The sequence below is a fragment of the Coturnix japonica genome, chromosome 2, assembly GCF_001577835.2.
Source record: "Coturnix japonica isolate 7356 chromosome 2, Coturnix japonica 2.1, whole genome shotgun sequence".
Lineage (NCBI taxonomy): Eukaryota > Metazoa > Chordata > Aves > Galliformes > Phasianidae > Coturnix > Coturnix japonica.
The window spans coordinates 69,251,142-69,275,928 of NC_029517.1; the positions used below are offsets into that span (position 1 = coordinate 69,251,142).

Sequence of the window (24,787 nt, forward strand, 5' to 3'; positions counted from 1 at the left end):
TGGTCCAGTTTTAATGCTGCCAAATATACTGAAAAATAGCTGGAATTTGCCTTCAGTCCAAAGCGTGTGGAGGCCGTGTCTAATTTTTACATTCTTGTACCTAAAATAGAAACATTGTTAAACTAATACAATCAATCCTTTTCACTTCTATCAGTTGGCCCAATACTTGTCTCTCATGAACCACCCAGACTGTTTTTGTCTCTGTAGAAGCCCAGCTCTGAAGCTTTTTGCGGCACCAGGAACCCAGAGAGTGATTCGAAACTAGCATCATGTTGATAACAGTCTCATATTTCAGCTCCTGAAGCACACCTTCCAATAGTGTAGATGAGCAATGCCAGTCCAGTACCTCAAGTTTCTAATAGAACGCACTTGTAACCTGCGTTCCTGCTTTGGCTCTTTGTGTTAGTTCCAGCCAGCAGAGTCCCCCCAGCTAGCAGTGACCATTTGCAGTCTTTCTATAAAGCAGGAGTTTCTCCCCCTGAGAAAATAACAAGGACAGGGAGACTCAAGAGATTTAGAAAGGCAGCTCCAAAGTGAATGCCTCTTTTCAAAAGAATATTTTACAGCAATTTAGATCTAGCACTACTCTTGCAAGGCTGACATGTAAGCTGCCTAGTCTACAGTAATAAAATATAGTTACAATTTTGAGTTCCTTTTTTTTCCCCAGCTTTGAGATTAGACTAACTTGCTAGTTTCCTTACAATGAAATATTTTGGGGAAAAAAAACATTAGAAACTTATTTCACATAATAATATAAACTAAATATAAACACCGTGAATGGTGTTTATTCAACCTACCATTTTCAGGCAGAACTGCAGACTGAGAATACAATGTGATGAAAGGATATGAGTTTGCTACCTAGCATTGCAGAAGCTGAAACCTACAACAGACGTGTATGGCATTAGAGTGAAGCAAATTCCATTCACATGAACCCCTGCAGAAGGTGCCCCACTGACAAGGCCTGGCCTCTCATACAGTGCCACTCAGAGAGGTACCACAAGGACAAACGAGCACCAGCCAAGTTAGGGACAGGTTCTACTTCCACAGAAATACATGGCGTGTTTCTTGTCTCTGTTTCAATAGGAGCATGACCTAAAACACATCATCCGGTCCAATCCAGCAGACATGTGGAGTTCAAAAGGCGCTGACTCAGTCACCCATTTTCACATTTGACTTCCATTGACAATGCCAGGCAGTGACACAAAGCAGTTTGTTTATTCAGAACAATCTTTTAATACCATCTCGCCTTCCAAATAAATTAGCAAATAAAATCTCTAAATCATGAGGTGATCACAGGACAAAATCTTCCCACCAGAGAAAAGAAGATCAAACACTTTTTAACCCTCATTCTGGTTTCATTGATTTGTTTCCTCCCAAAACATTAGGACTCTGCACAATTTTCATCTGCCATGAATAACAGAGTGCAGTAAACAGCAGATTCTTCTCTCAATCATGTTGGTTACATGATCAAGAAGTACCAATACTTTAACAAGGGAAGTGCTGCTACAAAATCCTGAGAAAAATATTCCTGGAAAAGTTTTGTTTTGTTTGCTTGTTTGTTTATGCTTGTTTTGATGCGTGCTGTCAGCCTGTTTTTGTTTTTCCTGGGTAAGTGTGTACAAACAAACAAACAATAATAAAAAGACCTTGAGGCAAGTCATCCCAAAGCGCTACAAGCCCTTAAGAAGGAAACCTCGCGTCTCTGTAAGCTAGGGACTTCATAAGCAGGGAAACCTGCACTGAAAGGCTCAGTCACTTGCTGAGATCACACAAGGACTTGGTTGTGACTCCTGTGATGCTCAGAACCCATCAAAATCTTTATCTTGTACTGAATTAGTTATGATTCCTAAGATAATTACTGTTTAGATCTTGTTTTAGTGTTGCCATGCTGGAAAGTAACCCCTCCACAAGAAAGGAGGTTTTTGAATAGAACAGTCTGATCAATTATAAACCCTTTTTAGATTTAACTCGTAACTGTGAGCCCTGGAACTCAAAACTTGCATTGCTTCTCAGTTATTTTCATACTGAAATGGAAGGGCTGCATCACTGTAAAACTGCAAAGTAATGCTGATGTAGCAATGAGTACCAGCTGCGTCATTACTGAAGCCCAACTCTACAGGGTTTGTATTAATTCCTTTGCTACTCTTTTCTTTTGATTTGATTTTAGACGTTGGTCTGGACAGATGACAGTGTTCCCAGACATCTATTCCCAAGGGACTTACCCTCATGCCAGCAGGTGCCACTTGAAGGGATTTGAAATACCCCTGCCACTGAGCTCAGGCTGCAGCCCTTGCACTTCTGGGTTTGCCCTGCCCGGAGAGCAGGAAGAAGGCAGCAACAGCATACTGAGCTCCTCCTTTCTGTAGTTTTTTGCTCGTGTGTCGGAAGGATCGTGAGGCCCCACTTTCACGTTCTGTATTCGTACTGAAAATCAAGATCAAGCGAACTTTTGCCCTTCTGCTCCAAAACCATGTCATCATGCCATCTCCCTATTGAGACAAGATATGAGAAGCCCTCCTGTCAGCCATCCCAGCACCAGACTATCAGGCAGCAGATTTAACGCTGTGATTCCTGCTTCCTGTCCCTTTAATCACCAGATTCTTGATTAATAATTGTATGTTTCTGTAAAAGGGCAAAAATGCCTCTCTGTGTGAAAAAGTTTAAATATATAAAAAACATTTCATAAAAATACTTAAAAAATCAAAATGCCCCATGAGCCTGTAAACATAGCCTGTAAATCTCTGTTAACTGGAGTCATTTGAAATGCAGTCTTTCAGGCTCTCTTCTGCCTTGTCCAGTAAGATTTTAAGATAACCTATATAAATGCCACTTGTATTTCAACTCCCGTCGCTCCCGTCTTCTTCTTTGTTTCCATTATGACAGATCGTTTCCCAGTGTTGGCAATTTCCTTTGGAGATATCATTTGTCTTTGCTTTTAACAGAGTTCTGGTTGGCCTGATTTTGAGGTTTTCTTACAGAGTGCGTTCGAGGTCTGATTGGTAATAAAAGCAAAACCAAGATGCTTAGAATGTGCATGTGAAAATACATAGACCTGGGAATAAAACCAGAAAGAGAATATTATATGTTTGTTGGTAGTAACATGAATTGAGCAACCTCATTAAGCCCATATAGAATTTAGTTCTAATGGATGAATGCAGATTGCATGAACATGACCTAGTAAGCACCAAAATAAAACCCTGAGTCTCAGTCTATGCATCAATGAAAACATTGTCATAGACGTTAATGAGGCAAGGAATCAATCAGCTAACTCCAGTATCCAAAGTCTGACAGCTCAGATAAGCCCACATAGATGAACCCTAGATTCACCGTCTCTCTTTTAATGTTAGAGTACACCGGGCTACGTTCTGAAAATAAATCCTTCATGAACATCAGATTGTACCAGTTAAAATTAAAATAAGCAACTGAATGGGAAAGAAAAAGAAATATTTCAAATGCTGAGATCTGAAATAAACCAAAACATTCACTTTTTATCTGAGGAAGGTAAGATATTGGCAGCTACAGAAGGGACTTGTTTTTTATGGCAACTACTCAGAGATACCTTTCTTTGATATCTTAGTAAATATCAAATATTTTTATTTCCAATAACTTTGTACACACAAAATTGAACAGAAACCAAAAATACTTAAATTAACCACATGAGGCTGTGCCCGCTTGGAGAGGAACCAGTTTGGGAGCAGTGTGGTCCAGCTCTTAATAATGGAGATGCATCTTTGTGTGGTCTCACTTGCGCTTTTTGCTGCAGTCATTAATATCCTCACATGGTGCTTACTACCACTGTTGGATATGCAAAGCTCCAAAAACTCATGTTCTAGTCCAATGGTTTAAAATTTCCTTGATTCTGCATAAAGTGTTAATTACTTTGAAATTCACTAGGGAAAAAAAATACTAAAGTGATGATTCAGCTGGGGACAAGGATGGAAACATAATTTTCTTTATTCAAAATTTGGGTATTCAGTACTTTTTTTTTTTTTTTTTTATACTGGCACAGTATAAAAGTTGTAACTAACTTAAGTTAGTTATATATATTTATTTCTGTTGTTTTAAGGCTAGCAATGTGATTTCATATTGACCATCATTTTTGTTTTTATGCTAGAGGAATGAATCCTCTTTCTTCTTATCAAATACTGTTATTCTGACATTTCATTGTAGAACCAAAGAAAAGCTCTGTCAGGCACCCTCCTTAACTACTGCTCCACACAGCTGGCAGCTAGAAACCTGTTCTTATCTCACTGAGCCCCTCCTTCTGCCAACTCACATTATTCTTAGCCTCTCCAGCCTTGGCCACTGCTAAAGGTGGTTGAGACCTGAGTACTTTGAAAAAGGAAGCTGAGTATGTGAAAACTCAGATGAACTGAGAACATAGAAAAACTGAGAAGTAAGCACGAAGATCTCTGCCTTGGCCTTCATAGCTTAAGTTATAGGAGTGCAGAAATCACTTCTTACGTTACCAAATATCCTGCTTATGCTGATCTGGAGTGCTGTAGTCAGGAAGAGAGAACTTACTTGTAAAACTTAATTGTGGGCTCAACAGCCAGCATCACAAAGGGTGCAACAGTATAGCACACCGCCAGCTGTGTGACAACCCAGGTAGCAACATCATAGGCCATCTTGAGAGGCACTGATGAGAGGAAGTAATGTCTGCAAGTGTTTCTTATCTGAAAGTCAAAGAGAAATAAACAGAAAATAGCATAAATTTATTTCTTAGGCTAAGTCACAAAAACATACTAAAGTGTACGCACTGCACTCTCCACAGAATGTTAGCATGGAAAGCACCGAGAATAAGAAAGCAGGCAGAACTGCACTGATAGACGTACAAAGATCCTGTAGTCAACCAGTGGTAAACAGAAGAGTGTCCCATTTCCTTCTGTTATACTCACCAGAGAAGACTCTCACGTTACATATCCTGGACAAGACCTTTGAGGAGGGAAATTGTCTTGATTTTCCTCTCCCATTTTTGATTTAGTACTGCTTATTAACTGTGAAACAGTTACTTCAAATGAACAAGTGTGTGTTTATATCTGCAAGCATACTCAGCTCTCCGCAGATTTTGGTATAGCTTCCCATCTTTTAATTGGATCCTCATAAATGAAGGGCAAAGCACAGGTTAAGATAGCACGATCAGCAAAATGCTCTAGCCATAGAGGGTAATACTGACCACTACTCTAATGCACCTTTCAAATTCACTTGATTACCTATCCATAGTCAAACACCAAGTCAATAGTGCTGCTTCCCAGCCCCACCCAAGTGGCTGGTTCATCCTGAAGGACCACCAGTGATAAACGCATCATCAGTAAGATGCAAAATTTGTTTGGCCTTTGGTGGCTCTTCCAAAAATCAGGCCCATGAACAGAGCCCAGCTTACTGCATCGATTGTATAAACATTATAGCACTCCAACTTAGGCTAATGCTCAGACCATCACAATGTCTTGTGAAAGACTGTGCTGAGAGTTGATTATTAGTCAGCACACACACAGGACATGAACTAGTAGAGGTATGGACTCAAGCTTAACCTTGAATGCCAAGCTATTTTGACTGCATTCATCTAGCCAGTAGCAGTACCAAACTTCTAACCGTACACCCGTGCAATGTTTTCTCTGACAGCCAGGGGCAGCATTGCAGCACACACAGAATGAGTGCTAACTATAACTGCTGGGATGCTTGGTAATTAGCATTAACAAAGAACAAAGTTGCAGTGAACATCAACCCCTGCAAAGGCATGACAGAGCTCACAGCAGGGACAAGCTGCTTGGATGTGCCAAGGTGGTCCCTGCAGTTGATAGCTGAAGAGCATCTACTAAGGGCCTTGGAAGAGAACAACAAAAGGTACATACTGCTCTGGCTGCGAGTGTGATAAGGATTCCAGTGAGAAACGTAAAATAATATCCAGGATAGATACCATGCCACAGGGCCGACAGGATGAATGTTAAAGCAGTAGGATACCACGGAGCTCTGTCATAACAAACACTGTAAAGAGGAAAACAAAACAAGTGGCTGAATATAGCAGAAGAATGGAAACTATGCTCCAAATCTCTTAGTTTTTAACATCTCACTGTTTTCCTACATGTCTCATCTTGCCTCAGTTACAGACCAGGACATGAGCTGTTCTCTCTTCATTTATTTGGCAGGTTAGCTAGAAAGAGTTAGCATGCTTCTTCGCAATGAGGATCTAAAAAGCACATGTAAAAATACTTCCAGCACTCACAGCAATCGAATAATTAAAATGGCAGAGAGCAGGCAAGATTTCTTATTTACCGTTACACCTCTATACTGGAATTACACATTTCTCTACAAAACTCTGATGGTGAATCAAGAATAAGTAGAAGGACAAACAGACATCACCCTTCCCCAGTAAAAAGTACTTTTAGGCACTGTCATCAGAGAGATGCTAGGAACAACAGAAAGTGCCTTTGGCTATTGTAAAGCAGCCCAAAATCTTACTTCAAAGATGCAGGTGAGTGATACCAGTTCAAGAACACGCTAGCAAATCTGTGTATCCACTTGAGTTTTAAATGAAATGTTGTGTTTCAAAGAAAATAGTCAAAATAATGCATTTCCTACCACATCATTGGAATTGTGAAAAACATAGATAGTAAAATTAACTTAGCAGATAGTAAGATAACATTTAACAATAAAAATAGTAATGAAAACTACAACATACCAGTGCCATCATTTCAGGCACTACATCAGCTGACTGTACTCTGAGCTTTAATCATGCCAAAAAGCGTAATTAGCAACAGGAGATTGTTAGAGCTATAAAATCTAGGCTTATGCTAGCATTTACATGAGCAACAGATAGGGTTTAAAATAAGAAACTTCTTCTCCATATCCTAAACAGAGGCTCAGTAGCAAGCATCTTGTGATAACTCAAAGCTGGACTGCACTCTGAAGATTTGGACTTCTGTCCAAGTCCTAATTGAACTGGATCCCAGTGACCCAAAGAGGTTTGATTCTGATAGTAACGTGCATGATAAACATAATATAGTATAGCAAGAATGATGAAGGCAAAGAGCAGCCTAAAACCTGATTCCTAACTTAAATCTACCCTCCCTGAGCTTGTGAGAACCAATGAGGTTCAACAAAGCCAAGTACAAGGTGCTGCACTTGGGTTGGGGCAATCCCAGGTAATTATACAAACTGTGAGAAGAACCTCTTGAGAGCAGCCCTGCAGAGAAGGATTGGGGGTCTTGGTAGATGAGAAGCTGAATGTGAGCCAGCAGTGTGCGCTTGCAGCCCAGAAGGCCAACTGTGTTCTGGGCTGCATTGAAAGAGGAGTGGCCAGCAGGGAGAGAGAGGTGATTGTCCACCCCTACTTATCTTATGAAACCCCAGCTAGAGTACTGTATCCAGGCCTGGAGCCCCCAGTACAAGAAGGACATGCAGCTCTTGGAATGGGTTCAGAGCGGGGCCACTAAGACGATCAGAGGGCTGGAGCACCTCTCTCATATGAGGAAAGGTTGAGGGAACTGGGCTTGATTAGCTTGGAGAAGAGAAGGCTACAGGGAGACCTCATTGTGGACTTCCATTATTTGAAAGGAGCACATAAACAGGAGGAGGTATATCTGTTCACGAGGGTGGATAGTGATAGGACAAGGGAGAATGGTCTTAAACTGAGACACAGGAGGTTTAGGTTACATATCAGGAGGAGGTTTTTCACTCAGAGGGTAGTGATGCACTGGAACAGGCTGCCTAAGGAAGTTATGGATGCCCCATCTCTGGTGACCCTGTACATAGCAGGGGGGTTGAAACCAGATGATTACTGTGATCCTTTTCAACCCAGGCCATCCTATGATTCTGTGATTCCCCTTATTCCATCATCACAAACCCAGCTCCAGAGTCTGTCTCCTTCTTTCCTGTAGTTCCAGTTTAGATACTGAAAGGCCACTATCAGATCACCTCACACCTTTCTTATAGAACATCAAATACCACTACATTCCACTAAATGTTATAGGCAGAGGGAACAAAGAAAGAACAAAAGACTATAAACGTATAGAGATCCACTGTCAGTTTTTTTTCAGGACGTCTAAACCCAAGCAAATTACTCTTCCATTATGCTTACCGTTTTAGCCAGGCAGCTGTCTGAATATTCCAGTTTTCAAGGTACATTTTAAAACTTGTTGCAGTCTAAGAAAGAAGTTCATGTGAAATGTTAGTATTAAAACCTGTAATATAATACTGGCATTTTAGATTAGAGAAATGCTAGACATGAAAAATATTCCTTCTACTAGCTGATTATCATGAGGGTTGTGCCACAGTCCATCATTACACTAACATATTTTGGAATGGAATTATCTAGTTTGATTGCTGCTAACACTTGGCACTTGCTTTGTTTTGTAAAATTAAACATGTTTAATTATTTTTCGAAGGATGGGAAATACGAAGAGCTTTCTCCATTTTAAAGTTTGGCCTTCCCTACAGTTCACAAGCAGCTTCATTTCTGGAAGAGAGATTTTGCTACCCATTACAAAGTGTGGAATTCCCTAGACTGCCATTAAAACAAAGTGTTATGAAAATTAAATAAATGCATTATTATTTGGAAAAGGAAGAAAATTGGAAAAACGTGGACAGAGTAATTACAAGACTAAATTTAGAACATAGTTTTCAATCTACTATTCAGCTTGAGATACTGGAGCAGACCCCAAGGTCCTGGAGGAACTATTTGTACATCCTCACAGAATCAGCTCCCCTAACCTGAGGGAACTGCTGGAACCTGTCCAGTATCCACTTCCTCCCTAGCAAATCCCATCTCTGGTAGATCCCTGACCCCACTCCCCCTTGCTCTATGCTTGCTGACAGCAACTCCCCAGGGTCTCCTCATCAAGTAGGGATAAATGACTAGTCTCCGGTGATTCAGTAAAACCACATCATTTTGTCCTATCAGGTGAAGTCAAAAGAACACTATAAAGAAGGAATAAAGAGAAATGTTTCTGAGGGGAAATATTCAGATATTTTTGTGCTTTCACACAAGAATCCTGAAGGTTGGCACTTCGCACTCTGTTGATAAAGTTAAAAATGATTAGTAACTCCCAATGCAGTACTGCTGCATTGTAATTGTATTACTGCACCTAAAGAAGCCAAGAAAAATGTATTTCTCATCCAACTAATACTGATGCTGTCTTTTGTAAGTTCCCCTTACACCAGTAAGAAAGAAAGCAGTCACTGGCTGCCAGAATATGTATGCTGCCAAGGTTTTCTTTAAATTCCCACCCCCCACGTTTAAGCACTTGTCACATTTTAATGCCCTCACAACTCTTGTTATGTGCTTTTCTACAACAGACTACTACAAATCAGGTCCGTCTGTAGTCATATTTATCACTCAAGTTCTCAATCCTCATGTAGTTTTACACATAAAAGTGGTGATTCCTGCATAAAATGTACTGTACAGTCACACTTAAGCTATAACTCCCAGAACTGCCATTGGCATATAAAGAAACAATTCAAGGCTCACGTGAAGTGACACTGTCTGTAGCCTCTCTTCTCATTACATGACCAATCAAGTGAGGACGTTTTATTTCCTGCTGACTCAGGTGCTCTCTCAAATAAAACTGGGAAATTTGGAAAGACACAGCAGATCATCACACCTGGCAGGGCTCCTGAGGCTGGAATGGCCCCTCTGCTTTACAATACTTTCTCCACTCCAAGCCCTAATATTTGTGTAAAGGAAAAAAACTTCCATGGGTCCCACAGTTCAGCAGGTAGAGAGGAGTTCCTGTTCCTGTTTACTTCATTCAACTTAACTGGAGAACACTACCTGTACTTAACTGTCCTCCTTTCAACATGAATTGCCTTAGCTCACCCAGCTGGGATTTGTTTCCTGCCCCAAAACCAAATTAGATATTGATCCAAGATCTCAGAGTGGTAATTAGGGTGCTGCTAGCATTGAGGAGTATAAAGCATTTCTGGGATGTGTATTCTGTGCCACTGAAGGAGGGAAGTGTAAAGGATTGCAGTTAAAAAAAAAAAAAAAGAGAGAGAAAGAAAGAAACAGATAAATGATGTTGAGAAAGAGAGAATGTACAAAGATAGTTCCAGCTTTGGCATCTTTCAACATTTTTCAGCTACGAATTACAAAAGCTGTTTCGTTTTTGAGAAGAGCTATTACAGCACATTTGCATAGTCACAGGTCACTCAGCCATAAAGCAATCTGTTTTAGTCTGCTTTTCCTTTTAAAAGCATAACTACAGAATTACAGGGGGAAGTTCCTCCTATTTCTAAAGAAAAGCAGCTTTTAGAAAAAACAGTCGCAGACATGAACGTTTTCACATCCCCCTGGCATTCAGAGAATATTCTCTGAGGCAAACAAATAATGATGCTGGCTATTTCTTACATCAAAGAAAATATACAAATATCTTACAAAAGACTAATGGACACTTAAAAGCATGCTGCAGTAACAAGAAAAACATGTGATATATGATTGAGAAAACACATGGTTTGCTGGACAGATCTCCAGATCGGCTGTCATCTAAACTCAGCATGGCACCAGCAGTTTCCATTCAGGTTTCCCTGTATCTGTTACAGCTCCCACCCCTGCTGGTCCCTATTTAGAAGAGGCACTCCAGCCACATGCAGGAACTCAGCTCTTCCATGTGTTTGTGCATTTTCTGCTGCTGATAGCTTCTCTCACTACCAACACTCGTCTCAACTGGATTATAAAAGGGGAAGACTGCTTGAAGTAGATGGATGGAATACACTGCAGATGGTGAAGAATCATAGCTCCAAGCAATTTATTGACCCACTGAACTCAGCTACAATCTACAGTAATTGACTGCTCATTTATTAAACATCTGATTAATCATTTATTAGCCCTCTATAAACTATTTACAAATGCAACCTGAATATAGAGCATTACAAAGGCTGCGTGACAGATGCTATTTATCTGCCCAACAGATAAAATGCAAACCCTCTCCAAGTTAAAGACAGGCACACTGGTGGCATGGATTTACCTTCATTCCAGCAAACAGTCTCCCCACTATCATACTTAATTATCTGTAGTCATGCCGATGTTGCTATTCCTTTAACTCACCTCAATATTCCAGATATTTAAGTTGGACAACAGGTCCCAGCGGAAAGCACCTTTTTCGTCAACTCCACTGAATCCATACCCAGCTGCATTGTTGACTGCATCTGCTGCAATATGAAAGCAAAATGGGTCAAATCAGACTGTTAGAGAAGTGTTTTCTTGCAGCTGCATATGGCACTAAACATTCAAGCCATCTTCGTAGGACTAGTATCTTCTCTTTTAAAAACAAGTTTGTCTTGGCAAAGGGATGACCTGGACAAGGAGACTGAGTACACCTTCAGTAAATTTGAAAATGACACTAGGTCAGGAGGAAGTGTCGACTTGCCTGATGGTAGGAAGGCCCTCTCAGGGATCTGGACAGACTGGATAGTTAGACTGAGGCCAACAGGATGAGGTTCAGCAAGGCCAAGTGTCAGGTACTCCTGTACTTCAGCCACAACAACCCCAGGCAATACTACAGGCTTGGGGCAGAGTGGCTGGAATACTGTTTGGAAGAAACTGTCCTGGTCAAAGCTTGGCTGAACATTAGCCAGCAGTGTGCCAAGGAGGCCAAGAAAGCCAACGGAATCCTGACTTGTATCAGTAATACTGTTGCCAGCTGAAGCAGGGAGCCCTTTCCTTGCTCCAGCCCACTGACTATCTCAGTGGCCCCTCTCCAGCAGCTCCACATCTTTCCTTTCCTGGTGGCCTGGATTCACTACTCCAGATAGGGCCTCACAAGGGAAGAGCAGAGAGGGACACTCACCTACCTCACACTGCTGGCCACCCCTCTTTCAATACAGCTCAGGATACTGTTGGCTTTTCAGGCTGCAAGTGCACACTGCTAGCTCATGTCCAGCTGTTCGTCCACCAGAACCCCCAAGACCTTATCCACACAAAAAACTCATTGAGAACACCATGCACTTGACTTTGTTAGACTTCATCTGGTTCATGTGGGCCCACTTTTCAAGTGTGTTCGGGTCCTTCTGAATGACATCCCTTTCTTCTGTTGTATTAACTACACCGCTCAGATTTGTGTTGTCCACAACCTTGGTGAGGGTGCACTTGAACCATCAAATATGCTATAGATAAAAATGTTGAAGAGCACTGATTCCAAGACAGACCAACCCCTGGGGGACACTACTCAAGAACTGCCTTCACCTGGACATATAGCCACTGACAACAACCCTCTGGCTACAACCATCCAAACAAGTATTTTTCCCTTGAAGAGCCAAGTCTTCAAATCCATATTTCTTCCATTAAGAGATAAAGATGTGGTGGGGCATCATGTCAAAGACCTTGCACAGCTCCAGGCAGACATAATCAATTGCCATCCCTTTGTCCACAAAAGCTGTTACTTCATCACTGAAGGTCGTCAGATTGGTCAGGTACTATCTGTCCTTGGTGAAGCTGTGCTGGCTGTCTCATGTCACCTCCTCATCTTGCATGTGGCTTAACATATCTTCCAGGAGGATCCGTTACATGATCTTCCAGGCACAGAAGCAAGGTTAATCAACCTGTAGTTTCCTGGATTTCCTTTCTCACATCCTTAAAAATGGGAGTGATGTTTCCATTTTTCCAGTTGCTACGGACTTCACTTGACAGACAAAAAAATTCAAATATGATGGAGAATAGCTTGGCTACTGCAATTCCTTTAGGATCCTAGGAAGCATGTCATCTGGCTTCACAGACTTGTAAGACACTAAGCCTCACAGGCTGAAGTTCTTGTAGTTTCCCAAGACACCAAGTAACTATTTGGCCCTTGCCTGGGAGCCATTTCATCAATGGAGCTCAAATCCTGCTTTTAACATGCCCCTATGAGAAACCTATTGTCTATGTAACAAAAAAATAGGAGGTGGTCATTATTTTATAGATGGAGACACCACTGAAGATATAGGAAGAAAAAGGAAAGCAAAAATACAGTTAAGGCTTTTCTTTCTAGATCAATTACAAAATATAAGCTTGCAATAAGTCAAGCTTTAAAAAGGTTGGTGTTTATTTCTGGAGAGTGAAAACTGATTTTGCTATGTAAGTGCCAGGAACATGGGCACAACTTCTTGGAGAAACTCTAAAGTGAAAAACCAGGGAGAGAACTTAAATAAAAGCAACAGTGAAAAAAAAATAAGTAAATAGATAAATAAATAAGCAACATTGTCTAACCTGACACTTTCCGTTTATTAAACAAGCTAGATTTTATTGTTGGAATGAAAGGTCTTCCAACTTTTATATCTTTCCCTGTTAAAAAAACAAAACAACAACAACAACAACAAAAGTTTGTCAAAAATTGTATTTACTGTATGTCCTGCCAGCACCTTGCTATGAGACCAGAGAAAAGCTGTAAGACTTATAGGATTCTACCTGCTAATAGACTGTCATTGTCAGTAGAGGTTTGTTCCTCCTCGCTCGATGGGTAGTAGGGACTACTTAGTGCTTTTTTGTCAAATGCAAGAAATCAGAAATCCAGGGGCACAGCATCACCACAGATATCCAAGACTCTTGCCTCACATGCTAACATCCAATAGAAAAACATGGCTTGAGCAAAGAAGTATCTTAGCTGTCCTGACTTCCAATTACTTGTGAAAACCCAAACTCCATGAATTTCAGCAGAGGTTTCCCTGCTGATTTCAACAGCTCTAATATATACATTTTGCTCCACAAAAACCCTTGGAGGTAGGCACTCAATTCCAAATTGCTTTCAGCAGCAGCTCTGAGTCAAGTTTGTAGCCACGCTTCGCATAAATATTGTTCGTGCAAAGAGAAACCACATTTTTCTGTCTTGCATCTGACATTTCATGAATCTGCAGGAATTCAATATTGCAGATCTCACACAATAGTACAACTGTCCCCTTCTAAAAGCAAGAAGTGCTTATAAGCAGTTTCAGCAAGCACTTTTAGAATGCCTTATGCTATAGCATTGAAAGCTAAACAGCAAAAGGATAAAATATCCGCTGTTTTGTTTCTTGAGTTTGTAATGTGAATAACTGAGAACTCAACAATCAGAATGCAGTGCATGCTTTTCCCAGCACCCCTCCACTGCATGATATTTCTGCAGCCTTTAAGGGTCACCCATGTCCTAACTCGATTAATCTCTTTGATAATGACCTAATGGTTAACTACGATGTTGGAAAAAATTTAGGTGGCGATTTAATGCTGAGCACCCCTAAAAAAGAGTTACTCAGAAAAGAATTCTTTACCTCATAGCATTTCCTGCCCCAGAGATGCTAATCCTCAATGTTTTTTTCTAAATCTGTCAATTTTATTTTCAGCATCACAATGAATTTCTCTGGTTCTTCCCATGCTATCTCAATGATATTCTCAGACTCAAACACACGTGTCTCTGCAGAATCTACCTACACACGAAAGTCTTGCAATATCAGCAAAGAATTCAGTCTCACAATTTTCAGCCTAGACAAGAAGGTTTTGAATCCTCACACACAGGCAGGAAAGGTGACTTCAAAAAGGAAGAAAGTAAAATAGAAAAAGATTATTTTGACCCCTGAGCTAGTTGGATTCTAATAATGAAGCCAAGGCAATTTGCTACTCTCAATAATGAATTCTCTTCTTTTTCTTTTCATTTTCCTTGCAGAAGCTCTTGGTCCTTCTCATTGCCTTCATCATTCTCCACCTTCCCCATGGTTCTTTGTTCCTTTCTCATTTGCTCGAGGATAGCACCTCACAGTGCCCTGGAGGCAAAGCCTAACTGCAGTCCCCCCACAGTTTTCTAATACAGATGCACATGCAGAAGTCCCATAACAAAAGAGAGGTCTGTTCACATAGTAACATATTTGTAAGCCCGAGCCAGACTGAGTGTAAGCTTGAGTATGACTAATTTTAACCTACTGACCCCACTGACATAAGTGTCAAATAATGAACAAAGCATAAGAATTGAGGTTTAGAAGAGGTAATCTTTCCCTTTTTTTATTTTTTTTTTCCTATGAATGCATGTAAAAATTATTTTAGTGTAATTATGAAACTTTAAGAGGAAATTGTTACACTGACTCTACTGGTGAGAAGCTGAAAATTAGAACAGTTTCCAGAGGCAGAGGATATCCGACAAATTGGAAGAGATTTTATGCACATCTCCCTACTTCATTGGGAATCAGCAGAAACATGCATACATCTTCTGTGTAAACTACAGGTCTATGCACTATTTTATTTCATTGCCCTCTCACCATATCAGACCTTTTCACCCACCTTCCCAATTATGAAATGATTTGTTACAAAAATAAGTGATGTAGCCAGACTTACCTAACGTCCATGCAAAGTAATACTTTGGTTTTGCAGACTGTGTCACAACATACAGGTAACCAAGTCTTGTTAAGAAGGGCGTTTTATCAAGAAATTCATTATCAATAATATATGCCATAGGAAAGTTCTTGGTAAGTGTCAAGAATAAAACAAGAGATACCAGTGTGATACACAACTTGTACATCACTGCTCCCTAAAAAATAAATGACATTAAAATGTAAATTAGAAGCATTTGCTTGAAGGAAGAAAAAAGCAATGTTCATGACAAATAAAAGCAGTGCTCATGGCATATAAAAATAACATTTGAGAACCAATTAAATCAGCAGTGACAACGCTGACAATAATTTAGAAGACATGACCAAAAATAGACACAGTCCAAGAATATGTCTAACACTGTTTACTGAGCTAACTAGAGATAGGTACAAACAAGAAATAGAAGTGAAAATTGGCAGTGGAGGTCCTAAAATGAGAAAAAAAAAAGAAAGAAAAAAAACAAACAAACAAAACTAACAATAAAAGAAGCCAAGATAAAAAGGAAAAAGCTTTACTATATGCACTGTCATGTTTTGGAACGAAAGACATGATTCCTCCTAGAAGCCAAAAAGCATCAGTATTCAGCACAATGGCAGGCCTCACTGTCCAGCTGCCATCCAGATGTCTTGCTAAAATCACTTGTCAAAAAAGCATAATCTCATACAGCAGCATACTTTCCCATGAAGTAGGATATCTGCTACACAACGCTGCTTTCTATTACTACTCTTCAGCTTTTTATATAAATATATATATAAAATAATCATGTTGTTTCAGTAGTTAGAAGCTCAACTTCATGTAGACATCAAGAATAAACACTCCTTGATACGGGCACAATAAAAAAAGTAAAAGAGGCACTTGGCGACCACGCAAAAATTGACTCATGCACTATTAAAAGATTAATAAAAGTGTGATATGTTATTGAAAAAACAATGCATTTCAGAAAATATAAATATTTCCCACTGTGCATTAATAATGGGTATTTATTTTTAAATGGTTACAGTGCAAATCTTAATATTTGCTGCCGACTTGCAAGTAACACAGTGAGGGCTTTAATCTGATCTCAGTAAGACTAGTGTAAATCTGAAGTCTTGCAAGGCACCTGGACATACTACAGTTTCTAATTAGCCACGATTTCTGTACTCCTAACATATTCTGCATTACAAGTGGGATGTGACTTTGCTTTCTGATATGTGTGCTGTTTTCCTCATCTGTCTGGAGCTGAACTGCAATTTGTAGTTATTAGAACCTGAAGAAAATTCCCACTGCTGCGCAAAGGACACCCATTGACCAATGAATGACCCATTCTGCAAGCTGAATATATTTGGGGAATTCAAGGGAAGATACAGCCCCTTCACCCCTGACCCTGCGATGAAAACAGCAGCCACTTTACAGGAAAAAAAAATAACAACAAAAACACATTGTAACATTTACTGGAAAGTTAACTCAAAACTGTTTATTTCCTCTTTGTTTTAAATTATGAGAACCCTCTCTTTTCCCTTGCAATCAATCTTTGTTGTTTTAAAACTTACAGTTGGAGAAGGATCAGGAAGTCTGTCATAACCCTTCTGCTTCCAGTTCACTTCTAATAGTTTCATGTGCACATGCCTCCCTTCAATGAAAGCTATGTAATCCTTATAATTGCTGCAAGGTCCAGCTATGATGCTCATAAAATTGAGGAGATAGCTTAAATACTCCAGTAAGGAAGGTCTTGTCCTGTAAGAATCATCCATGTACAACAAAAGAAAAAAAAAAAGATAAATCTTAGCAAATGTTTTAACGAACACTTTGAGTTGTACCATCTGCCTCAGCCCTCTCCTAATACCCTCCCATAGCTGAAAGCTAACTTTATCTTTTAGCTTTTCTTACATCCCACTGTTGTCTGGCAGATGGCAGTCAGAACAAGGGTAATGAGTAATGTGGAAGCACGTAAACCCCAGGTGAGCAAATGCTACCAATCTGAAAAGCTGTATTATTATTATGAGAAGCCATTAGCTTAAAAATAGGCCATAAATCTAAGTATCCACTCTCCAACAAACTGACCTGCATGCTATGATCAGGCCAGCAGTAACAAGAGTGAGAAGCTGGTGCTGTTCTGGACATCTGCCCAGTAAGTCATGGGTCAGTAAGGGCTAGAAGACCACCAGCTGAGTAATGTCAGCCCCACCAAGCTGTTGCAATGCAACACTTTGTGTTGTTACGCAAACTATAGGGCAGGGAGCTTTTAAGACAACTGACAGGAGTGCTCCACCACACTTTTGAAAGCAGCTGCCTGCACAGTTTAGCCCTCCAAAAAACGGAAGCATAATGTGAGACATACAAGGAACAGAATGAAGAGGCTCTCTGTCCTTCTGTGCAAATAAAGGAAGTAATTGCTTGTATTGCAGCACGAACAGGAAAAGGAAGTAGGGTGAAAACACTTAAAATACATCTGAAGAAAAAAGTCGGAGAAGGTTCATCTTGTCTGCTTTTTGCATTTCACAGGGCATAAATCCCCAGTTCCTTTGGAGGTTTTAGCATCAGATATAAAAAGATCCACTGTCACTGCAACAGAGCGGTAGGATTGAAAAGAAAGATGTGCAGGCCTTTCTCCACTAGTACAGTTTCTAAAGTGTTGAGCTTTCTTTATTTATGTGGCAGAAAACGTGAATGCTTAAATTCTGTACTGAGATACACAGTGTTGTCTATTAATGTGCTAATAGCTCCCAGATTAAAAGAGAATCCAGAGCACGGTGTTTTAGGACTCTCCAAGATACAAATGAACACGCACAAGCAAAAGCCCACTTAAAATTCTTTCTGATTTAAAGATAAATTTCTAGCAGAAAAACTAAGCAACAGTTAAGCAATTGCTCTTGCGTACTTTTATTCTGAAGTGGAATTAGTTTGAATAAACAGTTAGCTTAGCCAGGATTTTCTGCATTCACTCTGTGGGTTACTGTAGATGCTAGTGTCTGAATGATACATTCCCTGCTGAAATAATTTCACAGAAAGATGCAGAGAACTATTTGAGGCAAGGCTCGTCTTTTCTGTTCTGTGAAATAAGAACAGTGATTTGGGTTTCTGAGAGTAAAGATGAAAATAAGATTCAAAATAAAGTCATTAGTTTCAGCTTAGATTGTGCATGAAGGTGGGTGGGGAGACATGAGCAATGCATAAAGGAATGTACAGAGGATGAGTGATAAACAAGAACAAACCGAAAACAGGGAAGACAAAAGGCTGTATTACCAAAGGGGATTTTAAACTCCTCAATTATGGTTTCTCTGCCACTGACACTTGAATTATTGACATCCTCTTCTACATTATGAGCTCCTCTACTGTACAAGGAAAAAAAAAAAAAAAAAGCCTGTTTGGTGAGAGTTTGACTGCAATTAATCATATGGTCACAAGGGCCCAGTGCAGCTGAACAATATGCTGTAAGCTTTAAAAATAGGCAAAAAGCTACGGGCCACAGCAAAAGTTACATAAACGTTCCTACAAGATACTTGCTTCTCAAGAAAGTGCTCTCTTAGTTTCAGAAATTCACAGGCAGATTTTTTGAGAGCTCTCTTTTCTGTCACAGAAATAATTTCCTTGGCCTTCAACATACACTCCAAGGTGAAAAGTAGTAGCATAAAGCTGTATGAGCACATGTTCAACGTGTTGTCTCCTTGTGAAAAATGAGCAGACAAGGCCCATAACTTGGAGGAGTAGGAACATTAATGTTGCAGAGGGAGACAGGAATAAATAAAATTTCAGTGTCTGAGAATTATGGTGAAGAAAAGCTGTACTTAAGAGTGTCAGAGTAAAGTCAAAAAGGATTTTTAGTATCTAGTTTGCCAACAGAGCCTAGAAGTACTCTGTTGTTGAAAAATAGTGTATTAGAGATAAAATGAAGACAACTGGCAAAAAAACTACACAATACAACCTTAGCTTGAATGTTAAGGGTTTAAATCAACAAAAGCCACTTTTATTGTACTTGGAGGATACAGTTAAGCCAGTGAGATGATGCCAAGCACTCAAATGCTTTAGAGACAAGCACGGGGTGATAAAGGTTCAAGTCCTAGGCTGAAGAAATAAGGAATACAGCAGAGAAGCTATGTTCATATTAGGAGGGTAGCAACAGTACTATTACAAAAACAAAATTCCTCAAGCAAATAGAAAAAACTGGAAGCTCTTTTATCCCGTTATGGACTAGGAAGAGGCAGGTGACATTTTCATGGCCAATTACTATCAACAATGAAAAAAGAAAAAACCCAAATTATAAATTTCTTTAGATGAAATTAAACACACATCAATGCAGGAATTAAAATTCTTACTTCACAGCAAGTCGATTTTGCTCGGCAGTAAGTTCCTCAGCTTGTCTCCCTATTCCTAGAAAGAAAAGTCACATTAGACCTTTTTGAAAGCCATCTCCAAAGCCTTCTGTTTCCATGGATAGGAAGTTCCTAAGGCTTCAAGATTTCTTTGTCACGAGCAGCTGTAATAGCTCAATTCCCAACTTTTAGGTCAAGTACATTCACATTCCCTTTATCCTGTTCCTTATCTCATGCCCCCTTTTTCACCCTAGATACACTTCCAGGAGAAGCAGTCATAGTATTCCCACACAGACAATGCAACTCACAATGCCACCAACTGGCAACAACCCCCAGCAGCCTCTGCTAACAGTCCTGTGCAGGAAAAACCTCTGTTCCCAGAAGCTGCTGGCTCATTCAAGCTCCAGCCTCCTGCTGTCTCCTTGGTGAGAAATGGAGCATTTCACAGCAGGAGGATCAGGCAGTGGAAGAGAAATGGGCACTCAAGAAACAGAAGCTTCATGAGTGTGAACTAGCAGACTGGCTGCCTGCTGGTGGAGCAAGCTGAAACTCACACATTGGTAATAACCTGGAATTGTATAAGGTCCAGCCTGGAAGAGTAAACTACTATTGAGTTCATTAGACCTTTGGGGCCAGAAGCAGAAAAGTCAGGAAAATCTTGTATAATGGCCAGCACGTAAACAGATGTTGCTTACAGTAGCAAACATCTTAATAACCTTCACTCTGAAGCCTTAGTTGTGCTTACTGTGAGAAATCCTGCCAGCTTCAGCAGAACTCACCATGGAATGAGTCACAGCACTTGATGCTGAGAACACATATATACATCTTCACTACATCAGGGGCTTTATATCACTTATCATTACAGTCCTCAATGTACTGGCCATAATTATTGATGTATATATATAGGACCCATTACTTAAAAAGACTGTTTATAAGCTGCTCACATCCCTTCTCTCTTCACTACTTCATTTCCTCAATACTGAGAGAGTGTAAGCTCCAGAGAAACAGTTAAGCGCTTAGTTACTTCAAGAGCTGGTTATTTTGTCCATTTCCATTTAAGGGCAGCTGCATCAAATTTCTACAAATTTAGATTTGTCTGAACTGCAAGCTGTCTCCATTTGAGCAACCATTCCATGTGTGGATATTCACAATTTAATAAGCTTTTTCCATAAGCAGTTTTGGTTTAAGATGCTCCTGTCCCCTTCTGCTATCTCTTCCCTTCTCCCTTTTAATCTACCTCCAGTATTCTAGGGGTAGATATAGGCTGCACATCAGCCTATAGGCATGCAGAGATACCTGAGCTGACTGGCTTAAATAACAGGGGCAGAGAAGCCTCAGCAACATGAAAGTTAACAGCAAGGTCAATTAGCACATGCAGACCTTCAAGCTGTGCAGTCATGAAGGAGTAGCAGATACAAAGCATTATGAACTGACTGCAACTCCTGTTCCCTGTTCCCCTGTGCTGCTTGGGGACAGGAAACATAAGAAAGTGAATGGAAGAAAAATGTTTATAGTTTGCTTTTAGTTTTAATGCCCTAATCTGTTAGTAATAGGCTAAAAATCAGTCTTGTCTGTCTTGCCTGTGATGCTACCTGATGAGTGATCTCATCCTGGAGCCCTTCCTCATTGGATTTTCTCCCTCTCTTCCTCTGAGAAGGGGGAGTGAGGGAGCAGTGTGGTGGATTTCAGTTGCCTACCAGTGTGAAATCACAACACAGACCCATCCAACATAAATTTAACTTGCAAATGCCAGATCCTGCAGTCTGTAAGAGCCACCACCTAAACACAGCAGTTCTAGAGGCTAGTCACCCATAGCTTATAAATACAGTGAGCTTCAGGCCATTGGAAGTTCATAGTTCAACACCAATACATATACGCAATAATAGTACTGATGACAATTAGCATTTCTAGTCTTTGCTATTACAGCACAGAGTAAGAATGGAAACAACACTATTTTACCTGCAACTCTGCTTTTCCCACAGAAAAAGCAATTGGATTCCATCTCCCACAACTCATTGAATACGTCACAGAATGGCTTAGACTGGGGATCTTAAAGATCATCTAATTCAAATCCTCCTGCCATAAGCAGGGTTGCCAACCACTAGATCAGGCTGCCCAGGACTCCATTCAATCTAGCCTTGAATGCCTCCAGAGACAGGGCATCCATAACCTCTCTAGGCAACCTGTTCCAGAACCCCACCACTCTCTGAGTAAAAAATTTCTTCTTAGCATCTAACCTAAATCTCCTTAAAGCCATTTTCCCCATTGATATCACTTATGCTGTCAATACCATTGACACCATAAACTTTCTACACTGATTTTAATGGCTGAAGCTACAGATCAAATAAAGCTCTTGATTTCTGAGAATCAAGAATTGCTTCAGAAAGCTTAACAGAGATACATTATAGCACTTAAACAGTAAATGCAGATACAGAATAAAATCCAAACTTCATGCCAAAGAACCAGAGGTTGCACAAGGAAAAATAGTTGTCTTCATTACTGAAAGGACAGTTTGATTCTATAGAATTGATCAAAACTTGAAATCTCTTGTTTTTCTCTACAAAGCATTTTTCTTCTTCACTTGGAGCAGCCCACTGAACTACATTCATCTTCTCTGTTATTCCACCACAGAATGTACTGGGAATAAAAATGCTGTCTTCATGGGAAAAAAATTCCCTTACTTACCATCATGTAGTTGGCATGCAAGTGTTGTGATCTTCTGTGTAATTATCATCAGCGGACTGTAACAAAGACAGACACAGCAGTTACACATCTTGTAACACAAATTATTCTCAACTTTCTTCTGGAATGTCTTTATCCCTTTAAAAGGCATAACTGTATTAGCAACAAGTGGAAAACATCCAATTAAAATTGAAGGAGCAACTCAGGCATAAGACAATTGCCTGAGTTCAAAACAACCCCACAGTAACTTGCACTGGAATTTTTAATTGCTAAGCACACACAAAGCCTCATTTTATGCCTCCCCACCCCACAGCAGTGCAAATTGTAATTCAGAAGTCATGCCACTAAGGACTACCAGATTCTGCAGCCCAGCATGCTTCCTTCCATGCGAAAACCAAATTCAAGCCCCATTGTATGCAATAGCAGAATAGCAATATTGCTGTAACATAACACTGCCTTTCCTTGCTGTAACTCTCCAATCATGTTTCCTCACTGCCCTAAACAAATGCCAACTCTGCAGATACACACACTTATTTCCATATGTGAATAGTCCAATTGATAAAGTGCAAACAGCAGAATATCTGTCAGCATGACACAGCATCCCCCCTGCTTCTTGGCTTTGTGACTGCTGGGTGGACAGCCTGCCCATCCAACTGGGTGTGTTTGGCACATGGGATCTGGAGACTCCCAAACATACAAACCAGCAGAACCTGAGCCAGGTTTATAGGCTACAGTGCCAGCAGCTTTAGGGTCAACCAAACAAGCAATATACAAACAGACATTACATTCAATAGCGCTGCTTATATTTCCAATATCTGGCTTTACCAAGATTCTTAATACTGTGGGTTGCCACAGCTGATGTATAGGGAGGCAGGGGGAAAGGCAAAGTACAGCTTTGTGAGTAGAAAGAAAAGGAACAAACTGTGAGGAAAATCAATCAGACCCTCTCAAAGAGAGGCTCCATAATTGCTATCCATGTACTGCTTTTAAGTGCTGTAGAGCCCTAAACACCAAACCCACCACTGAGCACCTGTAATCTGGAAGAGTCCATGTCAGGAAAAGGGAGTGATGACCATGTGCTGCCCTTGCCTCCCCATATTATTCTGCCACCACGGACGCCAGCAAAGGGTGCCCAAGTCTCAGACCCCTACAGAATTCTAACAGCCACTGAATTGTGAAGGGTGATGAGGACACAATTACTTTTAAAGCATTATTTACAATGATTACATGTCACACCAGTTCCACTCAATAATTTTTATTTCTCTGAGGATTAATACAATGGATTATTTCTTAACAAGGTCATAAACTAACAGGATAAGCCATAAGAGGGTTCTACCTTGAACAGTAACAATGTCTTCAAAACAAATTAGAAGAGGAAACCACCTATTTACAGAGTTTGACTGGTATGGAGAACTTTTTAAAGACAAATAGATGACCATTAAAAATTGTATGGCTATTTATTTTAAACACCTTGATAAATTTTCTGGGATCCAATGAAAGAAAAAAAATGTTGAAGGCTTTTTTTGTTGTTGTTTTTTAAGCTCAAGCACTGTATTTGCCCCATCCACTTCACAAGATAAGGAAAAAAGAGTTACATTCAGTGGCATCTCTGTCTAAAATAACAGTCAAATGTTAATATCCTGCATGGTTTTACAAGAGATTCTGAACCATCCTTTTACCCTAAACCAACCCACTGGTTACAATCAAATGTAAACCCAGAGGCTAGATAAATTGTGTACAATCTCATCCTCATCATCCCACTGTGATAAATCAAGCTGATTTTCAAGATAATTAATATGCTGCGCACAGTAAAAAGATTACTGGGAAAAGATATTTTTTTTTCATTGTAAGTGGTTTCTTATTTCTTTATTTATTTTTAATACTAAATATATCCAATCTGCTTCAGGAATCTACACATAATTCTGCGTAGGTAGAATAACTTGCATTTTCTAACCAACATGTATTATCAGTCAGTTTTTTAATCAGAAACTATTTCTATGGTTTCAGGAGCATCCCCTTGAAATATCAGTAAAAACACTTACTTGCACAAGAAATTCAGAACAAGCTTTTATATATAGAAATCTGGAATACAACTGTAACACAAGTGTCTCTGTAGCATTAATTCCTGGGTCATCTAGATCATAGATTACAGCTAAAGAATTGACAAAAATGACTTTTCTCCATTGTCCAGGCAGCTTCAACAATGTGAAAAAGTCATTCTAAGTTTTATTCCAATTAATCTTTCCATTTTATGAAAAGTTCATTATAAGCTGTTATCGCCAGTACTTTATACAATGTATTTCTCCAGTTTTCCCATTCAAATTCTAGCTTTTCTTTCAAAGATGCATAAACCCCAACCCTTTAAGGATACAAAAAAAAGCAGACTTTTTAATCCTTAGGAGAGACAGAGATTTTCAGTTTAGACTTTTATTTTGTCAGTACTTGACCCTTTAGCTCTATGTGTGAACGCTAACACTAGTTTAAAATTGCTTCAATTTGTAGCGTGTCTGTCTTACAG

General features: G+C 39.8%; 1 protein-coding gene across 3 annotated transcripts in view; it reads right to left on the reverse strand.

The window, feature by feature from the left end:
• Positions 1-1,193: 1,193 nt before the first annotated feature.
• Positions 1,194-24,787, reverse strand: part of MBOAT1 (membrane bound O-acyltransferase domain containing 1) — a 58,780-nt gene continuing 35,186 nt past the window's right edge. For all 3 annotated transcript variants that reach the window (XM_015854751.1, XM_015854750.1, XM_032442508.1), the window contains 9 exons: positions 22,273-22,328; positions 19,591-19,645; positions 16,828-17,011; positions 15,266-15,458; positions 11,042-11,145; positions 8,078-8,142; positions 5,853-5,985; positions 4,525-4,676; positions 1,194-3,052 (listed from right to left, as the gene is read on the reverse strand). In XM_015854751.1, coding sequence (XP_015710237.1) covers positions 2,920-3,052; positions 4,525-4,676; positions 5,853-5,985; positions 8,078-8,142; positions 11,042-11,145; positions 15,266-15,458; positions 16,828-17,011; positions 19,591-19,645; positions 22,273-22,328 — 1,075 coding nt within the window. In that variant the 3' untranslated portion in view covers positions 1,194-2,919. The remainder of the gene's footprint in view (positions 3,053-4,524; positions 4,677-5,852; positions 5,986-8,077; positions 8,143-11,041; positions 11,146-15,265; positions 15,459-16,827; positions 17,012-19,590; positions 19,646-22,272; positions 22,329-24,787) is intronic.